Source organism: Hemitrygon akajei, chromosome 3, assembly GCF_048418815.1.
Source record: "Hemitrygon akajei chromosome 3, sHemAka1.3, whole genome shotgun sequence".
Classification (NCBI taxonomy): Eukaryota; Metazoa; Chordata; class Chondrichthyes; order Myliobatiformes; family Dasyatidae; genus Hemitrygon; species Hemitrygon akajei.
In genome coordinates this window covers 44,483,574-44,508,340 of record NC_133126.1, presented here as the reverse complement: position 1 = coordinate 44,508,340, position 24,767 = coordinate 44,483,574, and the positions used below count along the sequence as shown (strand labels likewise).

General features: G+C 42.3%; 1 protein-coding gene across 4 annotated transcripts in view; it reads right to left on the bottom strand.

Moving 5' to 3' along the window:
- Positions 1-4,493: 4,493 nt before the first annotated feature.
- Positions 4,494-24,767, bottom strand: part of LOC140724922 (exocyst complex component 3-like) — a 75,907-nt gene continuing 55,633 nt past the window's right edge. For all 4 annotated transcript variants that reach the window (XM_073039728.1, XM_073039725.1, XM_073039726.1 and 1 more), the window contains 5 exons: positions 18,258-18,381; positions 18,061-18,183; positions 17,810-17,959; positions 11,351-11,469; positions 4,494-9,947 (listed from right to left, as the gene is read on the bottom strand). In XM_073039728.1, coding sequence (XP_072895829.1) covers positions 9,800-9,947; positions 11,351-11,469; positions 17,810-17,959; positions 18,061-18,183; positions 18,258-18,381 — 664 coding nt within the window. In that variant the 3' untranslated portion in view covers positions 4,494-9,799. The remainder of the gene's footprint in view (positions 9,948-11,350; positions 11,470-17,809; positions 17,960-18,060; positions 18,184-18,257; positions 18,382-24,767) is intronic.

Sequence of the window (24,767 nt, the reverse complement as noted above, 5' to 3'; positions counted from 1 at the left end):
AAGGCAGAATACAGAGATAACGGCAGAGTTTTTAGCAGTGTGGAGGAACAGAGGGATCTTGGGTTCACATCCAAGGATCCCTCAAAATTGCTGTGCAATTTGATAGGGTGGTTAAGAATGCATATGGTGTGTTGTCCTTCATTAGTCAGAAGATTGAGTTCAAGAGCCATGAGGTAAAGCTGTGGATCTGGTTAGTTAGTACACACTTGCAATATTGTGTTCAGTTCAGGTCGCCTCTTTATAGGAAGGATGTGGAAGCTTTAGGGAGGGTTCAGGAGACTTACCAGGATGGTGCCTGGATTAGAGAGCATGTCTTATGAAGAAAGGTTGAGCAAACTACTGCTTTTCTCTTTGGAGTGAAAAGAATTGGGAGATGACTTTAGAGAGGTGTGTATGATGAAAAAGGCATTGAAGTGTGGCTAGTCAGTGCTCTTTTCCCTGAATGAAAATGGCTAATAAGAGAGGGCATGATTTTAAGGTGATTGGAGGAAAATATAAAGGAGGTGTCAGAGGTAGTTTTTTGTTTAAAAACACAGAAAGTATGAGTGTCTGGAATACGCTGTTGGGATGGGGGTGGAAACAGATACTTTAGAGGCATTTAAGAGACTCTTAAATAGACACATGGACTAAAGAAAAATGAAGGGCTATGTGCTGGATTGATCTTGGAATAGCTGAAATGGTCGACACAATATTGTGGACTGAAAGGTCTGTGCTGTATTGTTCTATGTTCCATGTACACCCTTGCAAATCTTGAAAGCTTTGAGGGAAGTTTGCAGATAGTTCCACCTAACAGCTATCCTCCAAGTTCAGCCTGAATGCATCGCTGTGGGAAAAACAGTTGGGGGTCACAGAGCACAAGCCCAAGCAAACACCATCTGTAAAATAACAAATATTTCATGTAACATGATGAAACAAATTACATAAAAATACTGAAAGTGTGTTACGAAATATCTCAAAGTTTCATGCTGAAATGGTTTTCTGTACTTTTAGCAGCTCGACCTTACTTGCAGCTCCTTTTAACTCTCCTTCTTTCCCTACAGCTTGTTAATTCTGTTTGTCATTCCTTGCAAACCACCCTTTAACATTATTTATTCTTTAACTCCAGGTGATTTTTGACAAGACTCACATGGTGACTACTCAGATTGTTTTGTTTATGACTTCTTGCAAACTGCCCTCTTTTTTGCTAACCCCTCCATAACCAATAAAGTTTGCACCTGTTTGAACGTGCTTGATGTAACCTTCCTTTTTAATTACACCACCTCCATTCTGGCAGGTGGATGTTGGAATGTATCATATCCAACCTGTTACAAGCTGCAAATACTTTGGTGGTGAAGTGTTTTGAGTTTCTTCGCAGCCTAAAACTGTTAGCAAGCTTTCCCCTTGATATTTACACTCATAAATGCTAGTTGAGGACAGAGTTATACACACGAGAATTATTCATGCAATTACTTGTTATTTTAGTGACATTGTCACATTGCGGAAATCTAGAAGAAAATCTGAGAAAATATTGGCCAGACTTTGGGTTGGCTGGTTAGGATTGAATGAGGAAAAATTTCTTTGCTGAGAGGAAATTTCCACCACAGAGGGCTATGGAATCTGGGTCATGGAATTCATTCAATATAAAGATGCAGATTTGTGAGTTTAAGGCCTTCCATATATCTTTGTAGGTGTACTTTCCTTTATCAGACACATTTGCTATATGATTACCTCTAATAATTGAAGTACAACTCTTATCACCTGTAGCTCAATTTGAGGATGCTTTTCACGCCCAGTAAAACTCAACTGTAGATAATTTCTCGGGACAGTGAGATTCTTCAGAGAAAATATGTATTATAATCATATTCCTTGATAAATGGACATCATAACTGAGAGAGTACACTTCACAACTTTTAAGCCTTAGCTCCATCATTGGCTCCATGCCCACGCTGAGGGAATTATTGTGTGGTTCCAAATTTCCATCAGGCACTTACAGCAAAATAACCTTTTGTTAAAGTTTTATAGCTTGGAACCCTAGCAGTTAAAGGCTGCCAACAGTGGAGCAATCAGAATTAGGTGATCACATGAGGTGAAGTTTGAGGAGCGTGATTATTTTGAAGGGCATCCAGTGAAACCAGTGATAATAAAAGCACGAACATATCTTTCAACAGATGAACTGTCACTGAAGATTTTGCACAGCAGTACAGAGGTAAAAATAAGTGAACTAAGTGATGGCACAATTCATAGCTCTTAGCTCATCTCATAATCAAGCATAAACCAAACCTGCAGAAACAGTAATTCAGATCCGCACCGTGGGAGAGGAGTGGAGGCGGTGGTCTAGGGCTTTCATCTCTCGTATGAAGGAGGACGGGAGGTGGCATGATAGAGGTGTACAGGATGATAAGAGGCATAGCTCAAGTGCCAGAGACAGTTTCCCACAGTGTAAATGGTAAAATACCAGTACGCGTAATTTTAAGGTGATTGGAGGAAAGTATGGGGGGGGGGGGTGGGGAGGTGGATGCCAGAAGCAAGTTTCTTACACAGAGAGTGTGGGTATGTGGAACGAGTTTCCTTTGATGGTGGTGGGGGGGGGGGGGGGTTACAGTGCTGGGCAACAAAATAAGGTGCAACATGGCCCACAGCTACTTAACGTTGCTAACAATGGTTTAAACTCCTTTAGCAAAATATATCAGAATCAGGTTTATTATCACCGGCACGTGACGTGAAATTTGTTAACTTAGCAGCAGCAGTTCAATGCAATATGTAATCTAGCAGAAGGAGAGAAAAACATAATAAATAAACAAGTAAATCAATTTTGTGTATTGAACAGATTATTTAAAAAGTGCAAAAACAGAAATACTGTATATTAAAGAAGCGAGGTAGTGTCCAAAGCTTCAAAGTCCATTTAGGAATCAGGTGGCAGAGGGGAAGAAGCTGTTCCTGAATCGCTGAGTGTGTGCCTTCAGGCTTCTGTACCTCCTACCTGATGGTAACAGTGAGAAAAGTGCATGCCCTGGGTGCTGGAGGTCTTTAATAATGGACGCTGCCTTTCTGAGACACTGCTTCCTAAAGTGTCCTGGATACTTTGTAGGCTAGTACCCAAGATGGAGCTGACTAGATTTATAACCTTCTGCAGCTTCTTTTGGTCCTGTGCAGTAGCCCCTCCATACCAGGCAGTGATGCAGCCTGTCAGAATACTCTCCACAGTACAACTATGGAAGTTTTTGAGTGTATTTGTTGACATGCCAAATCTCTTCAAACTCTTAATAAAGTATAGCTACTGTTTTGCCTTCTTTATGACTACATCAATATGTTGGGACCAGGTTAGATCCTCAGAGATCCTGACACCCAGGAACTTGAAGCTGTTCACTCTCTCCACTTCTGATCCCTCTATGAGGACTGGTATGTGTTCCTTTGTCTTACCCTTCCTGAAGTCCATAATCAGCTCTTTCGTCTTACTGACATTGAGTGCCAGGTTGTTGCTGGAACACCACTCCACTAGTTGGCATATCTCACTCTGTACTAACTCTCTGAGAAATTAGCTTTAGTTAACCTGATCATTTTTTTTCTTCTTAGGCATCTTCTTTGAGTTAAGGATTAGTTGTTCCACTTCACTTCTGAAGAGAAAAATAAAGCTTCCAGGTAACTTGCAAATTGCCAAAAATGAGGCAGAATGAGCTGCTAGTCATTCAGGAGGTATTTCACAACTACTCTGGACTCCAAAGTGCCTCTGGCAAGGGAAGATAATCCTCTCTCGATTAATCATAGCTCTGGGATTTTCTGAAGTTAGCATGGATAATAATGTTTTCTCGAAGTTACTTCTTGTCCTGATAATATTGTGATGGACTAGATTTGAAATACTTGTTTCAGGCATCTGGTGTTCAGTGTGCAAATGATGCAACCTTCCCACTTGAGCCAGTCGAGTGTGATTATATCCTATATTTGCCTGGTAGAAGGCACTGTGGTTGTTTTAGCCTTTCTCCTTTTGGCCGTGGAGAATTGGAGTTACATTGCCAAGATTTGAGGTACCTGCTGTGGGTCGTCCATGACTCAGAAGTGCACTGGAGGGCAAGGATTCCTGCCTGAGCTTAGAGCTAGGGTTGAAATTTGGGAGGGAACTAGTGCACTCTACTTTCAAAGGGAAAATTGTTGGGTTAGTTCCTGTTTCTGAGAGCAATATATTTGGCAAGGGTTGAGTACACGAATAGTGAAATAAAAAAAACATTCCATGGCGCTGAATTGGATCACGGCTATCTAAATATTTATCACATGAAACAGCTGTGATTCTTTAAGAATCCTGAATGGCAGATTCTTATGGTTTAACCTCCTGTCTCTTCTAGAAATGGCCCAGAAATCCCCTTTAACAATATTCCATCCGCCTAAATTCTTGGAAATACAGGCAATACCCTGGACTGGAAAAATCGTTTAACTCTCCTTTTCTTCAGTAGCACAGAGAATTCAGACTTTAATTGCTAGGGAAATTTGCTTATAATTAAACCAATCAGCTACATTGTCCATAGAGTTCATTCATTATTTATTTACTCAGCGATATAGCACAGTAACAGGCCCATCAAGCACCACCCATTTGGTCACCATGTGACCAATTAATCTTCTATCTCTGGAACGTTGGAAAAACCCAGAGCAATAAAGGAAACCCACACAGTCACGGGGAGAATGTACAAACTTCTTACACACAGTGGCGGAATTGAACCCGGGCCGCTTGTGCTACAATAGCATTATGCTAACCGCTATGCAACCATGCCACTCCTATTGATAATTACAAACATTGAGTAAAATCATCATATGTAGAGAACAAGCATTTCCACTGCCCCAACAATGTCATTGCTCACTTTATCTTTGTTTTGCCATTCCTGTGTCAATCCTGACCAGAGTTGTGGGTAAACTGGATTGATTCATGTCTGAAAACTTGGCAGGTGGCATCCAGGAATGATGCAGTGAAAGAAGTTTTCTCACATGCAAAGGAAATACAAGTATTTATTTATCTTGTTATGTATTTTCTGATGGTGAAGTACTGCAAATTAATGACTTGCTCGGCCAGTTCAGAAAGCAACTACGTGGGATGTGACAGATGCCTTGCATAAACCAGTCCTGGATGGGAGATTGAGCAGAAGCTGGAAATCCAAAGCAACACATACAAAATGCTGGAGAAACTCACCAGGTCAGGCAGCGTCTATGGAAAGGAATAAACATTTGATGTTTCAAGCTGAGACCCTTCATTAGGACTGGAAAGGAAGGGTGAAGAAGCCAGAATAAGAAAGTGTGGGGGGTGGGGGAAAAGGGGAAGAAGGATAAGCTAGAAAGTAACAGGTGAATCCAGGTGCATGAGAGAGGAAGTAAGAAACAGAGAAGTGATAGGTGGGACAGGTAAAGGGCTGGAGAAGAAGGAATCTAATAGGAAAGGAGCATGGACCATGGGAGAAAAGAAAGGAGGAGGGTCATCAGAGGAGTGATAGGCAGGTGAGGAGAAGAGGCGAGAGGGGATTCAGAGTGAAGGATGGAAGAAGAGGGAAAGGGGAGGGGGAAAATTACCAGTAGAGAAATCAACGTTCATCTCATTAGGTTGGAGGCTACCCACATGGTATATGAGGTGTGCGCCTCCAACCTGAAAGTGGCCTCATCGTAGCAATAGAGGAGGCCATGGACCGACACGTTGGAATGGGAATGGGGATTTGAATGGTTGGCCATTGGTAAATCCTTCATTTTGCGGCTGGAGCAAATGTGCTCGACAAAGTGGTCTCCCAATCTACACTGGGTCTCACCAGTGTAGAGGAGGCCACATCAGGAGCACCGGATGCAGTAGACAACCCCATTAGATTCGCAGGTGAAGTATTGTCTCACCTGGAAGATCTGGTTGGAGTCCTGAATGGTGGTGCGTGAGGAGGTGAATGGACAGGTGTAGCACTTTTTCCACTTGGAGGTGCAAGTGCCAAGAAGGAGATGAATGGGAAGGGAGTCATGGAGGGAGTGACACTGTGGAAAGTGGAGTGTGGGGGGGGGGGGGGTAGGTAAAGACGTATTTGGCGGTAGGATCCCATTGAAGATGACAGAAGTTGTGGAGAATAATATGCTGGATGCAGAGGTGGGGTGGTAGGTGAGGACAAGAGGAACTTTATCCTTGTTAAGGTGGAAAGAAGATAGGGCAAGCATGGATGTCCAAAAAATAAAGGAGATGCAGGTGAGGGCAGCATCAGTGGTGGATGAAGGGAAACTCCGTTCATTGTAGAACATCTGATGTTGATAAGGAAAGTCTAATATTGGGAACAGTTGTGGTAGAAATGAAGGAACTGAAAAAAGGGAAGTGCATTTTTACAGGGGACAGTGCAGGAAGAGGTATAGTCAAAATACTTATGGGAATCGGAAGGTTTATAAAATATATTGTCTTTTTAAAACAGTTTGTCTCTAGATATGGGGACAGAGAGATTGAGAAAGGGGACAGAGGTGTCAGAAATGTACCAAGTGAATTTAAAGGCAGGATGGAAGTTGGAGGCAAAACTGCTGAATTTGACGAGCTTAGCATGGGTGCATGAAGCAACACCAATACAGTCATCAATGCATCGCAGAAAGAATTGGGGAGCATTAGCAGGGATGGCATGGAACATGGACACGACATGTTGGCAATGAAAGGGAACACATCGCTGGGACCCATGAGTTTGCAGAACGTGGGAGGAGCCGAAGGAGAAATCGTTGAGAGTGAGGACCATCCAACCGGACAGAGGAAGATGGTGGAGGGGAACTGGTTGGGTTTTTGTTGAGAAAGAAGTGAAAAGCTTTAAGGCTTTCTTGATGGAGGAAAGACGAGTATAGGGACTAGATATCCATGGTGAAAATGAAGTGGTCAGGGCCAGGGAATTGAAAGTTGTTGAGTAGATGAAGAGCATTGGAAGTGTCATGGATGTAGGTGAGAAGGGTCTGAACCAAAGGGGATAATATAGAGCAAACACGAGGAAATCTGCAGATGCTGGAAATTCAAACAACACACACAAAATGCTGGTGGAACACAGCAGGCCAAGCAGCAGCTATAAGGAGAAGCACTGTTGATGTTTCGGGCCGAGACCCTTCGTCAGGGATAATATAGAGTCAAGTTATGCCAACTCAATGGCCTGATGGCCCTCAGTCAGGTCCTTTTCAATGGGCAAGCAAGAGGAAGTGTCAAATTTGCCACCAGGCCTTAGCAAATAGAGGTCAGTGCGCCCGCCTACAATAGCACTCCCTTTGTCTGTGGGTTTGACGTTGAGGTTGGGATTGGTGCAGAGAGAATAGAGAGCAGTGCATTCACAGGGAGTAAGGTTTGAATAGGAGAGAGGAGTGCTGAAGTCGAGATGGTTGATGTCTTGTTGGGAATCAGAGATGCAAAGAACCAGAGCAGGCAGAAGACCAAAGCAGGGTGTACAAGAAGATGAGGAGGGTTGAGGATAGCAGAAAGGTTCATAGGTGCAAGGTGGGGAATCCTTGCCAAATAAATGGGCTTGGAGGTGACAGAAAAAGAGCTGGGTGTTGTGGCGGGTACAGAACTCGCTGAGCGAGATTTCTTCCCCCGAAGTGCAGTATGCTTTTATGACAGTCCAGTAGTTGGTGTTTGCTCAAATCAACTGATTTTAAATTCCACGGCTAGCAAGCAATGGAAGTTAGCTCTTTGGATTGCAGGACTAGGCATCTGGATTTGCAAGTCCAGTAGCTGAATCTCCACACCACACCAGAAAGTTAAAGGAAATAGCAATCTGAAGGAGAAACTGTTCTACTGGTCATTCCCACAGCATGCTATTTTTCTTTAATCACTAGCATTTTTGACTAGGTCAGCATTTATTGGCTTCCCTAATTGTCCTTGCAAAGGTGAGCAGAGCCAATGAGTCTGGGTAATGTAAAACTTAGAGAGGAGAATGCAGGTGGTGGTGGTTCACTCACTCATTCTTGATATAATTTTGGAGTTTGAGCAGTGTAATCAGGTTTGTGTCCCAATCATAAATGCAAAATTCTTCTCAAGATGAATTACCTATGGTTAACTAATCAACTGCATTTTGCTAGGTTTCTGTTTGTAAAGGAACTACCAGTTTCTCATCTGATGCCAACCACCACTCAGTTAACCAGCTTGTACATCAGTCAATGAAAGCAAGCATGCAGGTACAGCAGGCAGTGAAGAAAGCTAATGGCATGCTGGCCTTCATAACAAGGGGAGTTGAGTATAGGAGCAAAGAGGTCCTTCTGCAGCTGTACAGGGCCCTGGTGAGACCCCACCTGGAGTATTGTGTGCAGTTTTGGTCTCCAAATTTGAGGAAGGACATTCTTGCTATTGAGGGAGTGCAGCGTAGGTTCATAAGGTTAATTCCCGGAATGGCGGGACTGTCATATGTTGAAAGATTGGAGCAACTGGGCTTGTATACACTGGAATTTAGAAGGATGAAAGGGGATCTGATTGAAACATATAAGATTATTAAGGGATTGGACACACTAGAGGCAGGAAAAATGTTCCCAATGTTGGGGGAATCCAGAACCAGAGGCCACAGTTTAAGAATAAGGGGTAGGCCATTTAGAAAAGAGTTGAGGAAAAACTTTTTCACCCAGAGAGTTGTGGATCTGTGGAATGCTCTGCCTCAGAAGGCAGTGGAGGCCAATTCTCTGGATTCTTTCAAGAAAGAGTTAGATAGAGCTCTTAAAGATAGCGGAGTCAAGGGATATGGGGAGAGGGCAGGAACGGGGTACTGATTGTGGATGATCAGCCATGATCACAGTGAATGGTGGTGCTGGCTCAAAGGGCTGAATGGCCTACTCCTGCACCTATTGTCTATTGATATTCCACAATATTAGATGATTCTTACAAAAGGGACAGGGAATTAATTTCTCTGGAGCATAGAAGCAAGAATCTCCAGATACTGAAAATCTCAGATAAAAAACAAAAAATGCCAGATTTCTCAGTAGATTTGGCAGCATTTGTATAGAGAGGAATGGGGACAATGTTTCAGGTCAATAGTGTTCTTTGGAATTGGGAAAATTTGGAAAAGAGGCATACAGTTGGGATAACGGCATGAAGACCAATGTTTAAATTGCAAGCGCATCAGCACTTCACCTAGAAGAACTCCCTGGGACTGGGATGATAAGAAGGGAGAAGTTACTGGGGTGGTGTTACTTCTGAGAGAAGGTGATGTGAGAAGGGGATTGGTGAAGATGGAAAGATGAGACAGAGAGTTGGGGAGGAACAGTCCCTTCAGAATGCTGAAAGTGAAGGAGAATCTGATAGTGTTATTTTATTGAAAGTGGAAGAAATTACACAAGTCTGTTTTGACATGCCTTTGTTTTTCTCTCTCTACCATTGCTTCATTTCTAGTGTCTTATCTGTTTGATTTAAACTGGAGATTTGTGCTTATTTCACATCAAAAGCATCTGAATAAAGACCCAAAGCAACCGAATTTGGCAGATGTTTCATGAACCTAGGGCCCCCGTATGGGTATAAGTTTACTTTTGTCTGCAGATACAGTAAAGAATCTACATTTCACAAGGGTGCTTTGTAGAGTCTCCCCTCACAAACAGAAGCCGTTATTCAATATTAATAGGGATCTCATTGTCAAATACTTAATCCCAATAATGACATGCAGTAATTTGGTTTTATATATAGTCTCATTACAAACATTAAATTTCATGAATGCAATTCAGATTTACGTTAAAAGTAACTGATCAATGTAATTGGAATAGGCATCAGACAATGAAGTTATCCTTCTTGTACCGCTATTCTGCAAAAGTATTCTGTTTGTGGATGATCACTTTGACTTTTAAAATGGATGAGATGGCAGCCAGGTCCCTGATCCAGTGATTATTTTTTTTCAAAAAGAAATGGGTGTGTAGTTTCTCTTGGATCTTTTGAATTCTTCTTCAGTTGGTTGAAATATTTCATTAAATTGGTTTTCTTTTGTCCTTTTGAAATTCCACGTATATGGAGAAGGGCTGAAATATGTTCTTCGCTGCAAAATAAGCGTCAATAATGAGAATTTATTTAAGATGTACATTTGCTGCGATGTGAACTGCAACTATTTAAGAGGATTCAAGATAGGCACAGTGAAAGCAGATAGGTACAACTATAGTTAATGAATAGTTGAGTTGGGAATTCGGTGCAGCCTGAACTTCAGGAGGAAAGCACTAAGTTGCTGATGAAAAGTGCAATTAGATCTCAAGAGGAGAAAAAGTCAAAAAGGAAGCTTAGAAATGGAAAAATAAGCAGAATTACAGGGCTCAGGCTCAGGACTTCAGCCAAAATACACAAGTTCACCAACAGATGTAAAATGCATTGCTAAGATTAGAGAAGCTAAAACTTGGCCAAAGTAAATTAACATAAAATAATAACTTGCATTATTAAGTAAAGTATAAAGCACTTGTCAAGTGCATGTTTGAAATATTATTTCTTAACATGCAATTTTGGATCCATGATTGCAATTTACTAATAAACAATTTAAACAAAGGCAAAGGCTGAGGCTCCATTTTACATTTCTAGTTCTCAGGTCCTTGCGTTTTTGAAACTGCAGTGTTTTCTACATTATTTGGTGGAATTTTACTAAAAGCGTGATCACTAAAAGCCAAAAGCACCCAAGCACATGCAGTGAAATCAGATCACAGATAGAGAACAAGGGCATTCTGCATATACAAAACTTGGAAGCAATACAGATCTCACATTCTGATATAGGCTTTAACTGGAGACCGAGTGGTCTGCTTCCAAGTTACTTAAAGGGGTCCAATCTGCGCACATCCACTTCTCCCTTAAGAGATCTCCTTAGTGGTTATACATAACATCATCCCAACCCCTCCATTAACCTCAAACAAGAGAAAATCTGCAGATGCTGGGAATCCAAGCAACACACAAAATGCTGCAGGAATTCAGCAGGCCAGCATCCATGGAAAAGAGTACAGTTGACATTTTGGGCTGAGACCCTCTATTAACCTTTTCAGCCAGCCCATTCTTCAGTGCTCTGATGCTCTGCTAGCACCACCTTTCCTCTTCAAGTAAAGACCACTATCTCAACCCAAACCCCTCTGTGACCCTCCATATCCTGCTATCCCTCTGTGGACCTGCCCCTCCATCTTCCCCTTCTTCTTATCCAGGCCTCTCATTCCATTTCCTCACCACTGCTTGGCTTGTTGTGATTTCCTTGTCATGGTCTACAATGGTGAGCAATGTCAATGAGCCCTCGGCCTCCGGCATATGAGAATGCCACTGCTAAAGACTGGTGCACTAAATTGGCATAGTCCTCCCCCACTCCCAAAATCAGCACTGGCTTACTGTACCTCTTCAGGTGCAATGTAATTTCCAGCTCCATAAGCTCAATATGAAAATCTCTTAAACTAGAGCTTAAAGCACTTGTATGCAATTTACCCAATTTCTGGACAGCCCTCAAATAGTGCGCGGAGTTTCGATTCAAGTTCACTTTCATCTCCATCAATAAAATCGAACAAGTGTTGAGTTTTTGGAAAAAGCCACAAAGCAGTGCTACCCTGGGAAATAAAAGATATAGTTAATAGATTTAGTAATTAAAATAAATTACTTATGCGAGCACATTAGGACAAATTTTTATGTTTCTCTGTTGTGCAGCCACTGTTCAGATTAATAATCATAATGAATGCAGTAACTTACACACTTCTGAATGAACATGATGACCAACTGTATTTTAGAACTAAATTTTACCAGTGACTCATACAAAATGCTGGAGGAACTCAGCAGGCCAGGCAGCATCTATAGAAATGAGTAAACAGTTGATGTTTCCGGCCAAAGCGTCAACTGTACTCTTTTTCATACATGCTGCTTGGCCTGCTGAGTTCCTCCAGCATTTTGTGTGTGTTGCTTGGATTTCCAGCAACTGCAGAACTGCAACTTCTCGTATCTGATTGGATTCTTACCAGTGACTGCATGTTGATTACAATGCCTTATAAAACTATGCAAACATTTGCACATTGCACATTCAGACGGAGATGTAACTTGAAGATTTTTACTCCTCTTGTATGTGAAGGATGTAAGAGATAAAGTCAATTCAGTTGGAAAAAAAAATTCAAAATATGCTCTTTTACCTTCAGATCATGGTCACATTTTTCAGTTCCTGTTAACTAAAAAAACTCTTCAATACTGTAAAATGAGTAGAATTTTTCCTTAGACTTATTACATACTATCATAGGATATGGACATAACTGGGATTGCCAAACAGCACCTATTGTCCACCCCCCTGTTCTGCTCCCCCAAGAGGACCACAAACTTGTTGGAGAGTTTGGAGGCTTATGTGCCTTAATAACCCAGAGAGTTATGTTGGTTGGAGTCAGGGCCTTGTGTTTTGAGTCTTGGTAGGGTCACCCATGCCAAAAGGTCAAAGGGTGGAAGCCAAACAAAGAGTGATCTACAGGTCCTCCAGGTTCTGGTGTTCTGCTCAGAGCTAACAACCCTGGCTAGTCAAAAAAATGGTTATGGGAAAAGCAATGAAGATTCCTTCTACATCTGTGAGCGACACTATTCTTGAATCTCCACCTGGGATTTGCATGACCGATAGTAGTGAAAAACGAGAGCAAGCTACTGGCATGACGAAGGAAGCCCTGAACACTGCCAAGACCAACGTTGGGTTTTGGAATGTACGAACTATGTACAACGCTGGCAAGCTAGCAAAATAACTGCAGAATTGCATTGTCATGACAGGGTGTCAGCAAAAGCAGATGGACAGACTAAAGGCAGCAACGGGTGAAGGGAAGACGGTCAGCATCATGATGCTGTAGCTGAAGAAAGGCAATGAGAAGTGCTCGCTGGAGTGCAAACCAATCAATAATGAGTGGGCTGATGAGAGTCAGGCTGAAAGGGAAGTAAGCGAACATGACTGTGATCCAGCGCAATGTCTAACTAACAATGGTGACATTGAAGAAATGGATGTTTTCTACGAACAGCTGTAATCAGAGGTGGAATTAACACCATGCTATGACATATCACTAGGAGCACGGGCACTCATGGATATGGAACGATGAATAACAGTGGTGAAAGACTGGTGGAATTCTGTACCATGAACAATCTGGTCATAGGAGGGACTCTCTTTCCACATCGTGAAATCCACAAACTGACATGTTGCTCTTCGAAGAGATGTGACCACTTAATGATCAACAGTATGTGGAAAGGGCCTGTTACTGTGCTGTACTTCTCTGACTCTGAGATGATCTTTCAGGATGTAAAGGTGAAGAGAGGAGTGAATACAGGAAGTGATCATCACCCTGCTGGAGCAGTGATGAAACTCAAGCTGAGAAGTACTGGGACCAGAGAACATGTACAAAGACATTTTATAAGACCATAATGTTGTTCGTCCTTTGGAGTTGAAGACGACCACGACTTCTGTCAGGTGGAGGGTTTGAGACTGTGGAGGTGACTGGTGAGGCCAATCTGGGCCCTGAAAGCTCGCCCACATGTGGGACACACAAGGGTGGGTGCTGCAGTGGAAGTGGAGGTAGCTTGAGCCTTGCGCGCGGCGCATTTCCTCTGAGCCTGTGCGGTGCGTCTGATTTCTGCTGCATACGCTCCTTTAGTGGTCCTGCTCCACCAGGTTGGGCGGTCCAGAGCAAGCGATTCCCAGCTACTGGGATTGATGTTGAGGTCTTTGAGGGACACTTTGAGGCAGTTTTTGAAATGTTTCTTCTGCCCTCCAACTGAGCACTTGCCCTGGCTCAGCTCTCCATACAGCAGCTGTTTTGGTAGTCGACTGTCAGACATCCTGACAACATGGCCAACCCATCTGGCTTGGGCTTTCTGTAGGAGGGTGTAGACCATAATATATAGGAGCAAAATTCGGTCATTTGGCCCATCGATTCTGCTCTGCCATTTCATCATGGCTGATGCAATTTTCCGCCCAGTGCCAATCTCCTGCCTTCTCCTCTTATCACCATTGTGAAATCTGCTTTCACCATGCAGCACAAGAACAGCTTCCAGGCCTTGCAAGACAAGGATGTGGCAATAGACAGGATCAACTCAATATGGAAAGAGATTGCCTCACTATTTAAGGAGAGCAGCAAGGCTTGTCTAGGATACAGCAGGAAGCATGAGCAACCTTAGAAGAAAGACAAAAATTTAAGAAGAAATTGTTAGATGCAAAGTCAACATGAATTAAGGAGAAACTTCAACTAGCATACACTGAAGCTAACAAGAAAATGAAGAGATTTGTAAGAAAGGACAAGAGAGTCTACAAGAAAGACATTGCAGAGGAGGCTGAAGCAGCAGCCACTTGAGCTACAGGTAAACATATACAAGATTTCAAAATTGTTATATGAAAAGTTCCAGGCCAGATCCAGTGGTCCCATGAGAGATAAGAACGGTCTGCTTTCGACAACTGAGAAAGATCAAGCAGCATGATGGACAGAGTATTTCAGAGCATTCCTGAATAGACCACCACCAGATGAAGAACCTGACATACAAGAGGGAGCAGAGGACCTCAACATCAACACAGTTCCACCCAAGAAAGAAGATTGTTGCTGCGATTAATTCATTACAGAACAGCAAATCTCCAGCACATGACAATTTGAACACCGAACTGTTCACAGCTGAACCAGAAGCTGCAGCAGCCATCCTGCAACCACTGTTTTCTATAATCTGGGAACGGGACAAGAGGCCAAGAACCGGACAAAGGGAGTTATTGTTAGGATCCCCATGAAGCAAGATGGCGGCACGACGCAGTTTGCAGCGGCCTCACCAGAGTTGATATCTGTTATTTGTTAAGCAGGGTGCCATGCACAATCCTAATCTAATGAAAAACAGATGTGGGAGCATGGAGGAACATCTGCAAGTCTCCAGGAAGGCCTTCTTCGTTGCTGCTGCCGTTGTGAGGTCTGGGTCTCTGCTGAGAAGAACAGGCCCCCAGTCCTCGGGGTCGCGTTGCCGGTGGCCGTTGGTGGGGGCATCATAGTGCGCTCGGCAGAGGATGGTGCTCGGAGAGGCTGTGCCGGAGGGGATGGTCAGAGTCTCAGAGGTTCGACGGACTCGGAGTCCGCTGTGGTTGGGGCGCTTTCACTGTGTGCTGTGTCTGCGAGGCTGGGTCCAATAGCACCTTGGAAGTCCATAGCGGGGGTATTCCCTTCTGCCGCCTGCATGGGATGGAGTCTATCGGGACCCTGAGGAGTTGTGGAAACTGTGTGGTGGTTTCTTTCGAACTTACAGTCTTTTAACATCTTTGGACTATCTTTACTGTGCCCACCCATGGTCTGTTTTTTTTTAATCAATTATGGTATTGTCTGCACTGTTGTAACTATATGTTAACTATAACTATATGTAACTATGTGGCTTTGTGTAGGCCTTGTAGCTTTAGTTTTTGGTTTGTTGGGTGGTAGAGTTGGGCTCCTGACTTGGTGTGTCTGGGTAGTCTTGTTTTGTCTGGTGGATTTGGAGCTCCTTTCCGGAGAATGCGCTAAGATGGTAGTGTGGCGACCCACTTCCCAGCGCACTCGAACCGGCTCAAAAATCGGCGCGCGCCGGCATTGAGGCCAGTCCCAAAAAGAGCGCCAAGTCTGCTTCACCAGCAAGGGGAAAAGCCCGCACGCGGGATGGGACTGTGAATACGCGGCCCCTACAGCATTCCTGCCCGTATTGCAGCAGTCTCTCCAGACACTGGATTTGGGGATTACCAAACGTTATGTGGATTTTCTGGTGTAGTCTGTTTTGTTGTGTGCTTTTGTGATAACATTCTGGAGGAACATAGTCTCATTTTTTTTAACTGCATTGCACTTGTGGTTTCTAAATGTCAATAAACTGAAACTGAACTGAACTGAAAGGAGTGCTAAGTGATTGCAACAACTGGTGTGGCATCACCCTTTTGTCAGTTCCCAGCAGGATTCACGCCAAAGACATTATCCATGGATTACAGATGCTGTCGATGTGTGCTTGAGAAAAGAGCAAGCTGGCTTCAGGAAGAACAGAGGCCGTGTCGACCAGATCTTCACACAACGTAACATCACAAAACAGTAAACAGAGTGGCAGAGACAACTGTATGTAAGTTTTGTGGACTTTGAAAAGGCTTTTGATAGCTTTCACAGGGAGAGCTCTGGTGAATTCTTAGATCATATGGGATCCCTTCCAAAATTGTCCTGCTTACCTGGAGTTTCTATATTAACTTCACTTGCACAGTTGGGGACTGCAGTTTGAGCTTTGAACTCAAGACAGGACTCAAGTTCAAGGCTAAGGCAGTGTAATGTCGGCAATATTATTTAACCTGGTGATTGATTGGGTTACGAGGCAAACAACGAAAGAAGAGAGAGTCATTAGACAGACTCTATTCTCTAGTTCAGAAGACTGTGACTTTGTGGAGAGCCTCACATTACTGTCACATACACACCAGCAAATGCAAGAGAAAACTCAGCACCTGTGGACCTTTGGTGGACAGGTTGGACTCAGAGTCAGCCAGAGAAAGATGGAGACCATGACCCTCAATATAGGGTCGCTTCACATCAAGGTATATGGCGTCAACTTACCCAGCACCAGCAGATTCACCTACCTGGGCAGCATCATTCGGCAGGATGGTGGGACCAAGGACAACATTCAGTGCAGACTTAGCAGAACTAAAACATCTTCAGATCACCATAAAGTGATCAACTAGGTACAGCATCCACACCAAGTTGAAGCTGTACCAGAGCTGTGTTCCGTCCACACTCTTGTACAGATCAGAATGCTGGTGCATGATAGCGAGCGACCTCACCAAGCTGTTGTCATTCCACACCATGAACCTCTGGAAGATCCTCCATATTTTCTGGCCAAGGAAGATCTCCAATGACACCCTACTTCTTCAGTGTCATTAAGAGGACATGGCCACAATCATCATGAGGAAACATTGGAGATGGATTGGGCATATGATGAAAAGACAGACCAACTCCATCATCAAGACATAACTTCATTGGACGTATGAAGGGCCAAAGACAACTTGGCACTGTACCATAAAGGCCGAAATGAGGACCCTTAACTACACCTGGAGCACAATAGAGAAGACGGCTAAGGACAGACATAGATGGAAGACCTTCATTGCTGCCCTAAACAACAGTGGGGTATCAGGCATTTGATGATTAACCATGTTCTCCTAAATTAAGAAGCCAATTAAGAAATAAGCACAGAGGTGAATCTGGAATCATACATAGGCCATATCAGGTTCAAATGACAGATTTCCTTCAATAAGGTCATTAGGGATGTACGCTGGTTTCTTTAACAACCCATTAATTTCATGGTTACCATAAGCAGCCACATAGTTCAGTACATGATCTTCAAATGCCAAAGTGCCATAGTGTGAGTTAAGGCTATGCTGCTATGTCAATACATGAAAAAATCTGCAGATGCTGGAAATCCAAGGCAACGCACACAAAATGCTGGAGGAACTCAGCAGGCCGGGCAGCATCTGTGGAAAGAAATTAACAGTTGATGTTTTGGGCTGAGACCCGTCAGCAAGATTCACTGTTACTCCTTTCCATAGATGCTGCCTGGCCTGCTGAGTTCCTCCAGCATTTTGTGTGTGTTGTCTTTATATCAGTAGTCCATTTTTTAACTGTTAAGTCTACTAATCATAACCCTTAGTAACATACCAGATTTAGCTAAATTTTATATCAGGATTTAAAAGGGAATGCAAAAATCATCTAATAATGCTGAAGATTAAAAGGAACAGTTGCTACCTTAACTAGATATAGGCTACATAATTAATTCTGAATATTTACATAATTCAATGAATGGTGGAGCAGTGGTGTTTGCTTTGGCTCAGAGAGGAAATTAGTACTGGAATGCATCAATTAGTATACACAAAATACTTGTAAAAAAAACCAGGAGGAAACAAAAAAAATGGTATATACTTACAAATTCTTCATATATTTTATTTATTGCTCCCAATTCTTCTCTTATCTTAGTTGCTGTGAGATGCTTTGAAGATGTTTTTTTTATTTTCTTTTTCATTAATGCAGTAATGTACTCTCTAACAAATTGATAGTGAAGATCAGAAATCACCACCTTTTATTTAAATAGATATGTAACCTTTGGTTATTTATAATAAGCACCTCTTTAAAAAAAATTAACTGAAGCTTTTTATTTAAGAGCAATAAGCGATGTACCTGGTAATTGGCCTCTTTCATTTTCCTTAATTCGATACAATATTTTCTAGTCATGCTCATTAACTGATCAAAATCTTCACTGCTGGACAACTGCTTATTTGTCATGATCTTCTTAAAACAACACTAGAAAATACAATTAGCAGTATAATACCAAGTCCTCGATATTTAAACATTTGAGAGAACTATTGACAACCTACCAAAACTTTAGAAAGAAGATCATCAGAAAGGATTTTGTTGAGTTCATGTAGTGCTTCATTTAATGCCTTTTCTACCTCATCGAAAGATGCAGAATTATCTTCTTTATGGAACTTAATAAATTCCCTGTGTTGGATAGGAAAGAAGATATAGGTAATAATATTGTGTGTATCAAGTAATAGCCATGAATGAAAGGGTAGATATGGAGCTTTAGTTGTTATGGACCCAGGTTTAGGAGTGCCAGCTTGTGTACCTATCATGTTGGAACTGTACTGCAGTGGGGAAGATATTCCCTGGCTGATTTTTCAGCATCCATTATAGTTTGTTTTATTTTGTAATCAGGTAATGATTATAACAATAACTTTGTTTATAGAGTGCTTTTCATACAGATGATGTAATTGGACGTGCTTTACAATGGGATAAAGTGCAAACATGAAAATAAAAAAAAATAAAATTAAACATGAAAATAAATGACAAAACGATGTCAGTTAAAAGCAAAGTTAAATAAATAGTTTTCTTAATCTGCTTTTTAACGGTATCAATTGAGACTGCATCCTTGTGGTTTTAAGCATTGAATTCCACAGTTTAGGAGCATTAGGTCAAAAAAAGATGACCTGCCAATTATCTTTTGAGGGAGATTGTTTAAATTTAAGAGACCGGCGAAAGAACATATGAGAGCTCAAGCAGAAGTACAAAAAGATAACTATTTTGTGATATACTCCAGTTCTAGACTATTAAGAGCTTTAAAAACAAATAAGAGAACTTTAAAATTAATTCTAAAAGACATAGGTGGTGCTTTGATAGAAGTATTTAAAATTATAAAGGGATGGCTGATGGAATCGATTGTAATTTCTAGCTGCTGTGATTTTATTTAAATGGAGAAGTATGAATAAAAGTTGAATTTCCCTTTAACCAGTTTGTACATGTTGTCAATTTTACAACAACATTTTATGGTTGTTACAGTACATGTGGTAGTGTTAAGATTAAATACGGGACTTTTTTATAAAAATAAGATGGTGGAAGTTGCTATTCAAACCAGTGGGGGTTGGGGTGTGTGGTACAAAAGGCCACCCAAGAAAGGGGAAACAAAGTCTATTCTATGGGAACAAAGTCAATAAAAGAGATTCTGACAAGTATTTTTACAGAAGAAAAACAACAATGCAAGGGGTGGGCCAATAACCTGCTGAGCTTTTAGCTCCCCCCCACCCCATGGAGACAGCAAACACAAATATCATGGATATAATCAAGTGCTAAACTTGATTAGTAAACACGAGGAAATCTGCAGATGCTGGAAATTCAAACAACACACACAAAATGCTGGTGGAACGCAGCAGGGCAGGCAGCATCTATAGGGAGAAGCACCGTCAACGTTTCGGGCCAAGACCCTTCGTCAGGACTAACTGAAAGGAAAGATAGTAAGAGATTTGAAAGTGGGAGGGGGAGAGGGAAGTGTGAAATGATAGGAGAAGACTGGAGGGGGTGGGATGAAGCTAAGAGCTGGAAAAGTGATTGGCGAAAGGGATACAGAGCTGGAGAAGGGAAAGGATCATGGGACAGGAGGCCTTGGGAGAAAGAAAGTGGGAGGGGAGCACCTGAGGGAAATGGAGATCAGGCAGAGTGATGGGCAGAGAGAGGAAAAAAAGGGGGAGGGGGAAAAACTAAATATATCAGGGATGGGGTAAGAAGGGGAGGAGGGGCATTAACAGAAGTTAGAGAAATCAATGTTCATGCCATCAGGTTGGAGGCTACCCAGCTGGTATATAAGGTGTTGTTCCTCCAACCTGAGTGTGGCTTCATCTTGACAGTAGAGGAGGCCATGGATAGACATATCAGAATGGGAATGGGACGTGGAATTAAAATGTGTGGCCACTGGGAGATCCTGCTTTCTCTGGCAGACAGAGCGTAGGTGCGTCTGGTGCTCCAGGTGTGGCCTTTTATATATTGGTGAGACCCGATGCCGACTGGGAGACCGTTTTGCTGAACGACACTTCACCTGTGAGTCACCTTGTGTGGTATACTGCGTCTGGTGCTCCCGGTGCGGCCTTTAATATATTGGTGAGACCTGACGCAGACTGGGAGACCGTTTCACTGAACACCTACGCTCGGTCCGCCAGAGAAAGCAGGATCTCCCAGTGGCCACACATTTTAATTCCATGTCCCATTCCCATTCTGATATGTCTATCCATGGCCTCCTCTACTGTCAAGATGAAGCCACACTCAGGTTGGAGGAACAACACCTTATATACCGGCTGGGTAGCCTCCAACCTGATGGCATGAACATTGACTTCTCTAACTTCCATTAATGCCCCTCCTCCCCTTCTTACCCCATCCCTGATATATTTAGTTTTTCCCCCTCCCCTTTTTTTTTCTCTTTCTGCCCATTACTCTGCCTGTTTTCCATCTCCCTCTGGTGCTCCCCTCCCCCTTTCTTTCTCCCGAGGCCTCCCGTCCCATGATCCTTTCCCTTCTCCAGCTCTGTATCACTTTTGCCAATCACCTTTCTGGCTCTCAGCTTCACCCCACCCCCTCCTGTCTTCTCCTATCATTTCACATTTTCCCCTCCCCCTCCTACTTTCAAATCTCTTACATTCTTTCCTTTCAGTTAGTCCTGATGAAGGGTCTCGGCCTGAAACGTCGACAGTGCTTCTCCCTATAGATGCTGCCTGGCCTGCTGTGTTCCACCAGCATTTTGTGTGTGAAACTTGATTAGTAGTTCAGCCTATGTATCCTTGCATGCACAGATAACAACCAAGTGCAGGGAAGCAAAAGAAAAGTGGCTTAAGGACAAATGTGAGTTAATAGAACAATTGCAGAAGACCAACAACAAACAGCAAACATATGCACAATGAGATCAAAGAGGTCACAAATTGGACGAAAAGTGGGGCCACAACAGGATGTATAAAATCAAAAGACGGATCTTCAGTTATGGAAAGAGGAAAAATAATGCAAAGATGGTTAGCCTACATCAAAGACCTATACGATGACAAAGACTGAGAGGACAACTTTGATATTGGCAACAACAACAAGGGCCCAGCAATACTGAAAGAAGAAGTGGAACATGCTCTGAAGAAAATGTGAAAGGGGAAATCATCAGGATCAGATAACAATCCGGTTGAACTGTATGAAGCGCCAGAAGATTTTGGTGTAGAGAAATTAACAATTTTATTGAATAGAATATACAACAGTGGCAAAGTACCAGAAGATCTTTTAATGGCAGTGTTCATTGCACTGCCAAAGAAACCAGGTGCAACAGAGTGTGGACAACACAGAAAAATTAGTTTAATGAGCCAGCTCACAAAAATTCTACTTAGAATCATCATGCTCAGAATAAGAAACAAAATTAAACCAGAGATCAGTGAAGAACAGTGTGGCTTTGTCGAAGGCAAGGAAACATCAAATGCTACTTATATTCTCAGGAATATTATCGCAAGGTCAATAGGAGCACAAGACCTATATTTAAGACATACAAAAGCCTGTGACACAGTGAAACACCACATCATCATGAAAATGCTTAATGATGAAAAAAACTTGATTGCTCCATACAGAAATTTTAGAAATTAACAAAATGTTTGAAAAATAAATAAATTTACAAGCTTATCTGAAAACGCAGCAAGGAATATATTAAATTTTTGAAATGGATGGAATGTGTTAAGTAAGCTTTCATGCAAACTGTTAATAGGTAAATACCAGGAATTTTTAAAACTTGTATTGAAAATGATTAATAGCTGGGAATGCTTACCCAGTGTGCTAATCTTTGAGGCAATTAAAAAAAATCAGAATTTGCCGTAGGTTTCTTTTGAAGAATGGGTTTGATGGGCTGAATTGTGGGACATTTCTACACTGGTATTCGAGAACTTTACTCCAGAGATTTCAAAACATAATCTCAGCTGACAATTCACTGCAGAATTATTAGAATACTACTTAGAGGAACTTGTCTGCTCACTCTGTTGGACATAAAAGATTTGCTGGCTGATTTTGAGGAAGAGCATTGGAGTTCAACTAGCACCCAAGCTGACATTATTCTTCAATCAATAACATAGTAACCGTATCACCTGATCACTTATCTTTTTTTTAAAAATCTTGCCATTCACTCACACAAAACATGCGGAATATATAACTAGAATTAATGGGAGAAGGCAAAACACCATGTTGGCATTTAGGAATAGATTATTAAAATAAAGCAGAAGAAACAGAGATTGGAACTAGGTGGTAGATGAATGTGGCTGAAGAACTGGAACAGAGGGCAGGGCTTTAGGTTTCTGGATCAATCGGATCTCTTCTGGGGTAATGCATGACCTGTACAAATGGATGGATTACGCCTGACCTGGAGGGAGACCAATGTCAATAGACAATAGACAATAGGTGCAGAAGTCGACCATTCGGCCCTTCGAGCCTGCACCGCCATTTTGAGATCATGGCTGATCAATTCCTATCAATACCCAGTTCCTGCCTTGTCCCCATATCCCTTGATTCCCCTATCCATAAGATACCAATCTAGCTCCTTCTTGAAAGCATCCAGAGAATTGGCCTCCACTACCTCTTGTGGGCAGGTTTGCTCAGGGTGTTGGGGAGGGTTTAAACTAATTTGGCAAGGGGGTGGTAACAGGAATGATAGGGCTGAAGGGGGGGCAGTTGGTATACAAACAGATGCAGTATGTAGTGAGACTGTCAGGAAGGACAGGCAGATGACAGGGCAAAATTGCAGTCGGTGGGACGAGTTGCAGTGTAACACGGGGATAAAATCAGAAAGGGTGAAGGGCACAGAAGATGTTATATTTCAATACACACAGTATAAGGAATAAGGTAGCACAGTTAGAGATGGGCAGCTATGATGTCTCTACTTCCTGAGGAGACTGAGGTCCTTTAACATCTGCCGGGTGATGCTGAGGATGTTCTACAAGTCTGTGGTGGCCAGTGCTATCATGTTTGCTATTTTGTGCTGGGGCAGCAGGCTGAGGGTAGCAGACACCAACAGAATCAACAAACTCATTCGTAAGGCCAGTGATGTTGTGGGGGTGGAACTGGACTCTCTGATGGTGGTGTCTGAAAAGAGGATGCTGTCCAAGTTGCATGCCATCTTGGACAATGTCTCCCATCCATTCCATAATGTACTGGTTAGGCACAGGAGTACATTCAGCCAGAGACTCATTCCACCGAGATGCAACACTGAGTGTCATAGGAAGTCATTCCTGCCTGTGGCCATCAAACTTTACAACTCCTCCCTTGGAGTGTCAGACACCCTGAGCCAATAGGCTGGTCCTGGACTTATTTCCACTTGGAATAATTTTACTTATTATTATTTAATTATTTATGGTTTTATATTGCTATATTTCTTCACTATTCTTGGTTGGTGCGACTGTAACGAAACCCAATTTCCCTCGAGATTAATAAAGTATGTCTGTCTGTCTGTCTGTTAGCATCACTGAGTCATGACTAAAAGAAGATTATAGTTGGGAGCTTAACGCTAAGGATACACATTGTATTGAAAGATAAGGCGGGTAGGCAGAGGGTTTGCCATGGTTCTTTTGGTAAAAAATAAAATCAAATTCTTAGAAAGAGGTGGCATAGGATTGGAAGATGTAGAATCCTTGTCAGTAGAGTTAAGACTCTGATGGGAATTATATACAGGCCAAGCAGTAGCCAGGATGTGGGCTACAAATTACATTGGGAGATAGAAAACACATGTCAAAAGGCCAGTGTTCTGATAGTCATGGGGGATTTCAATATGCAGGTAGGCTGGGAAAATTGGGTTGGTGCTAGATCCCAAGAGATAGAATTCGTAGAATGCCTACAAGATGGCTTTTCAGAGCAAATTGTGGTTGAGCCCACTAGAGGAAAGGTTATTCTGAATTGGGTGTTGCATAATGAACCAGGTTTGATTAGGGAACTTAAGGTAAAGGAAGCCTTTGGAAGCAGTGATCATAATATGATAGAATTCACACTGCAATAGAGAGAGAAAAGCTAAAATCAGATGTATCAGTATTACAGTGGAGTAAAGGGAATTATAGGGGCATGAGAGAGGAACTGGCCAAGTTGATTGGAAGGGGACACTGGCAGAATGACAGCAGAACAGCAATGGCTGGAGTTTCATGGAGCAATTTGGAACAGGGATGATAAATTGGTCTGAAAGGAGAGGTAGTATTCTAAAGGCAGGATGACACAACCATGGATGACAAGGGGAGTCAAAGGTAACATAAAAGCAAAAGAGAGGGCATATAATACAGCAAAAATTAGTGGGAAGTTAAGAAAACTGGGAAGCTTTTAAAAACCAACAAAAGGTAACTAAAAAGCTGTAATATTAAAGTAAGCTAGCTAATAATTTCAAAAAGGATACCAAAGGTTTTTTCAGATATACAGTGTAAAGAGTAAAGAAGCGAGAACACTGAAAAGTGACATTGGAGAGTGTTACGAAAGTGCCACAACTCTGAGGGGCCGAAGGGTACAAAGTAGCCTCCTCCTTTTTGGGAATCGCAAGATCGCTATTAATTCAGGTCTGGGACCCAGGAAATGAG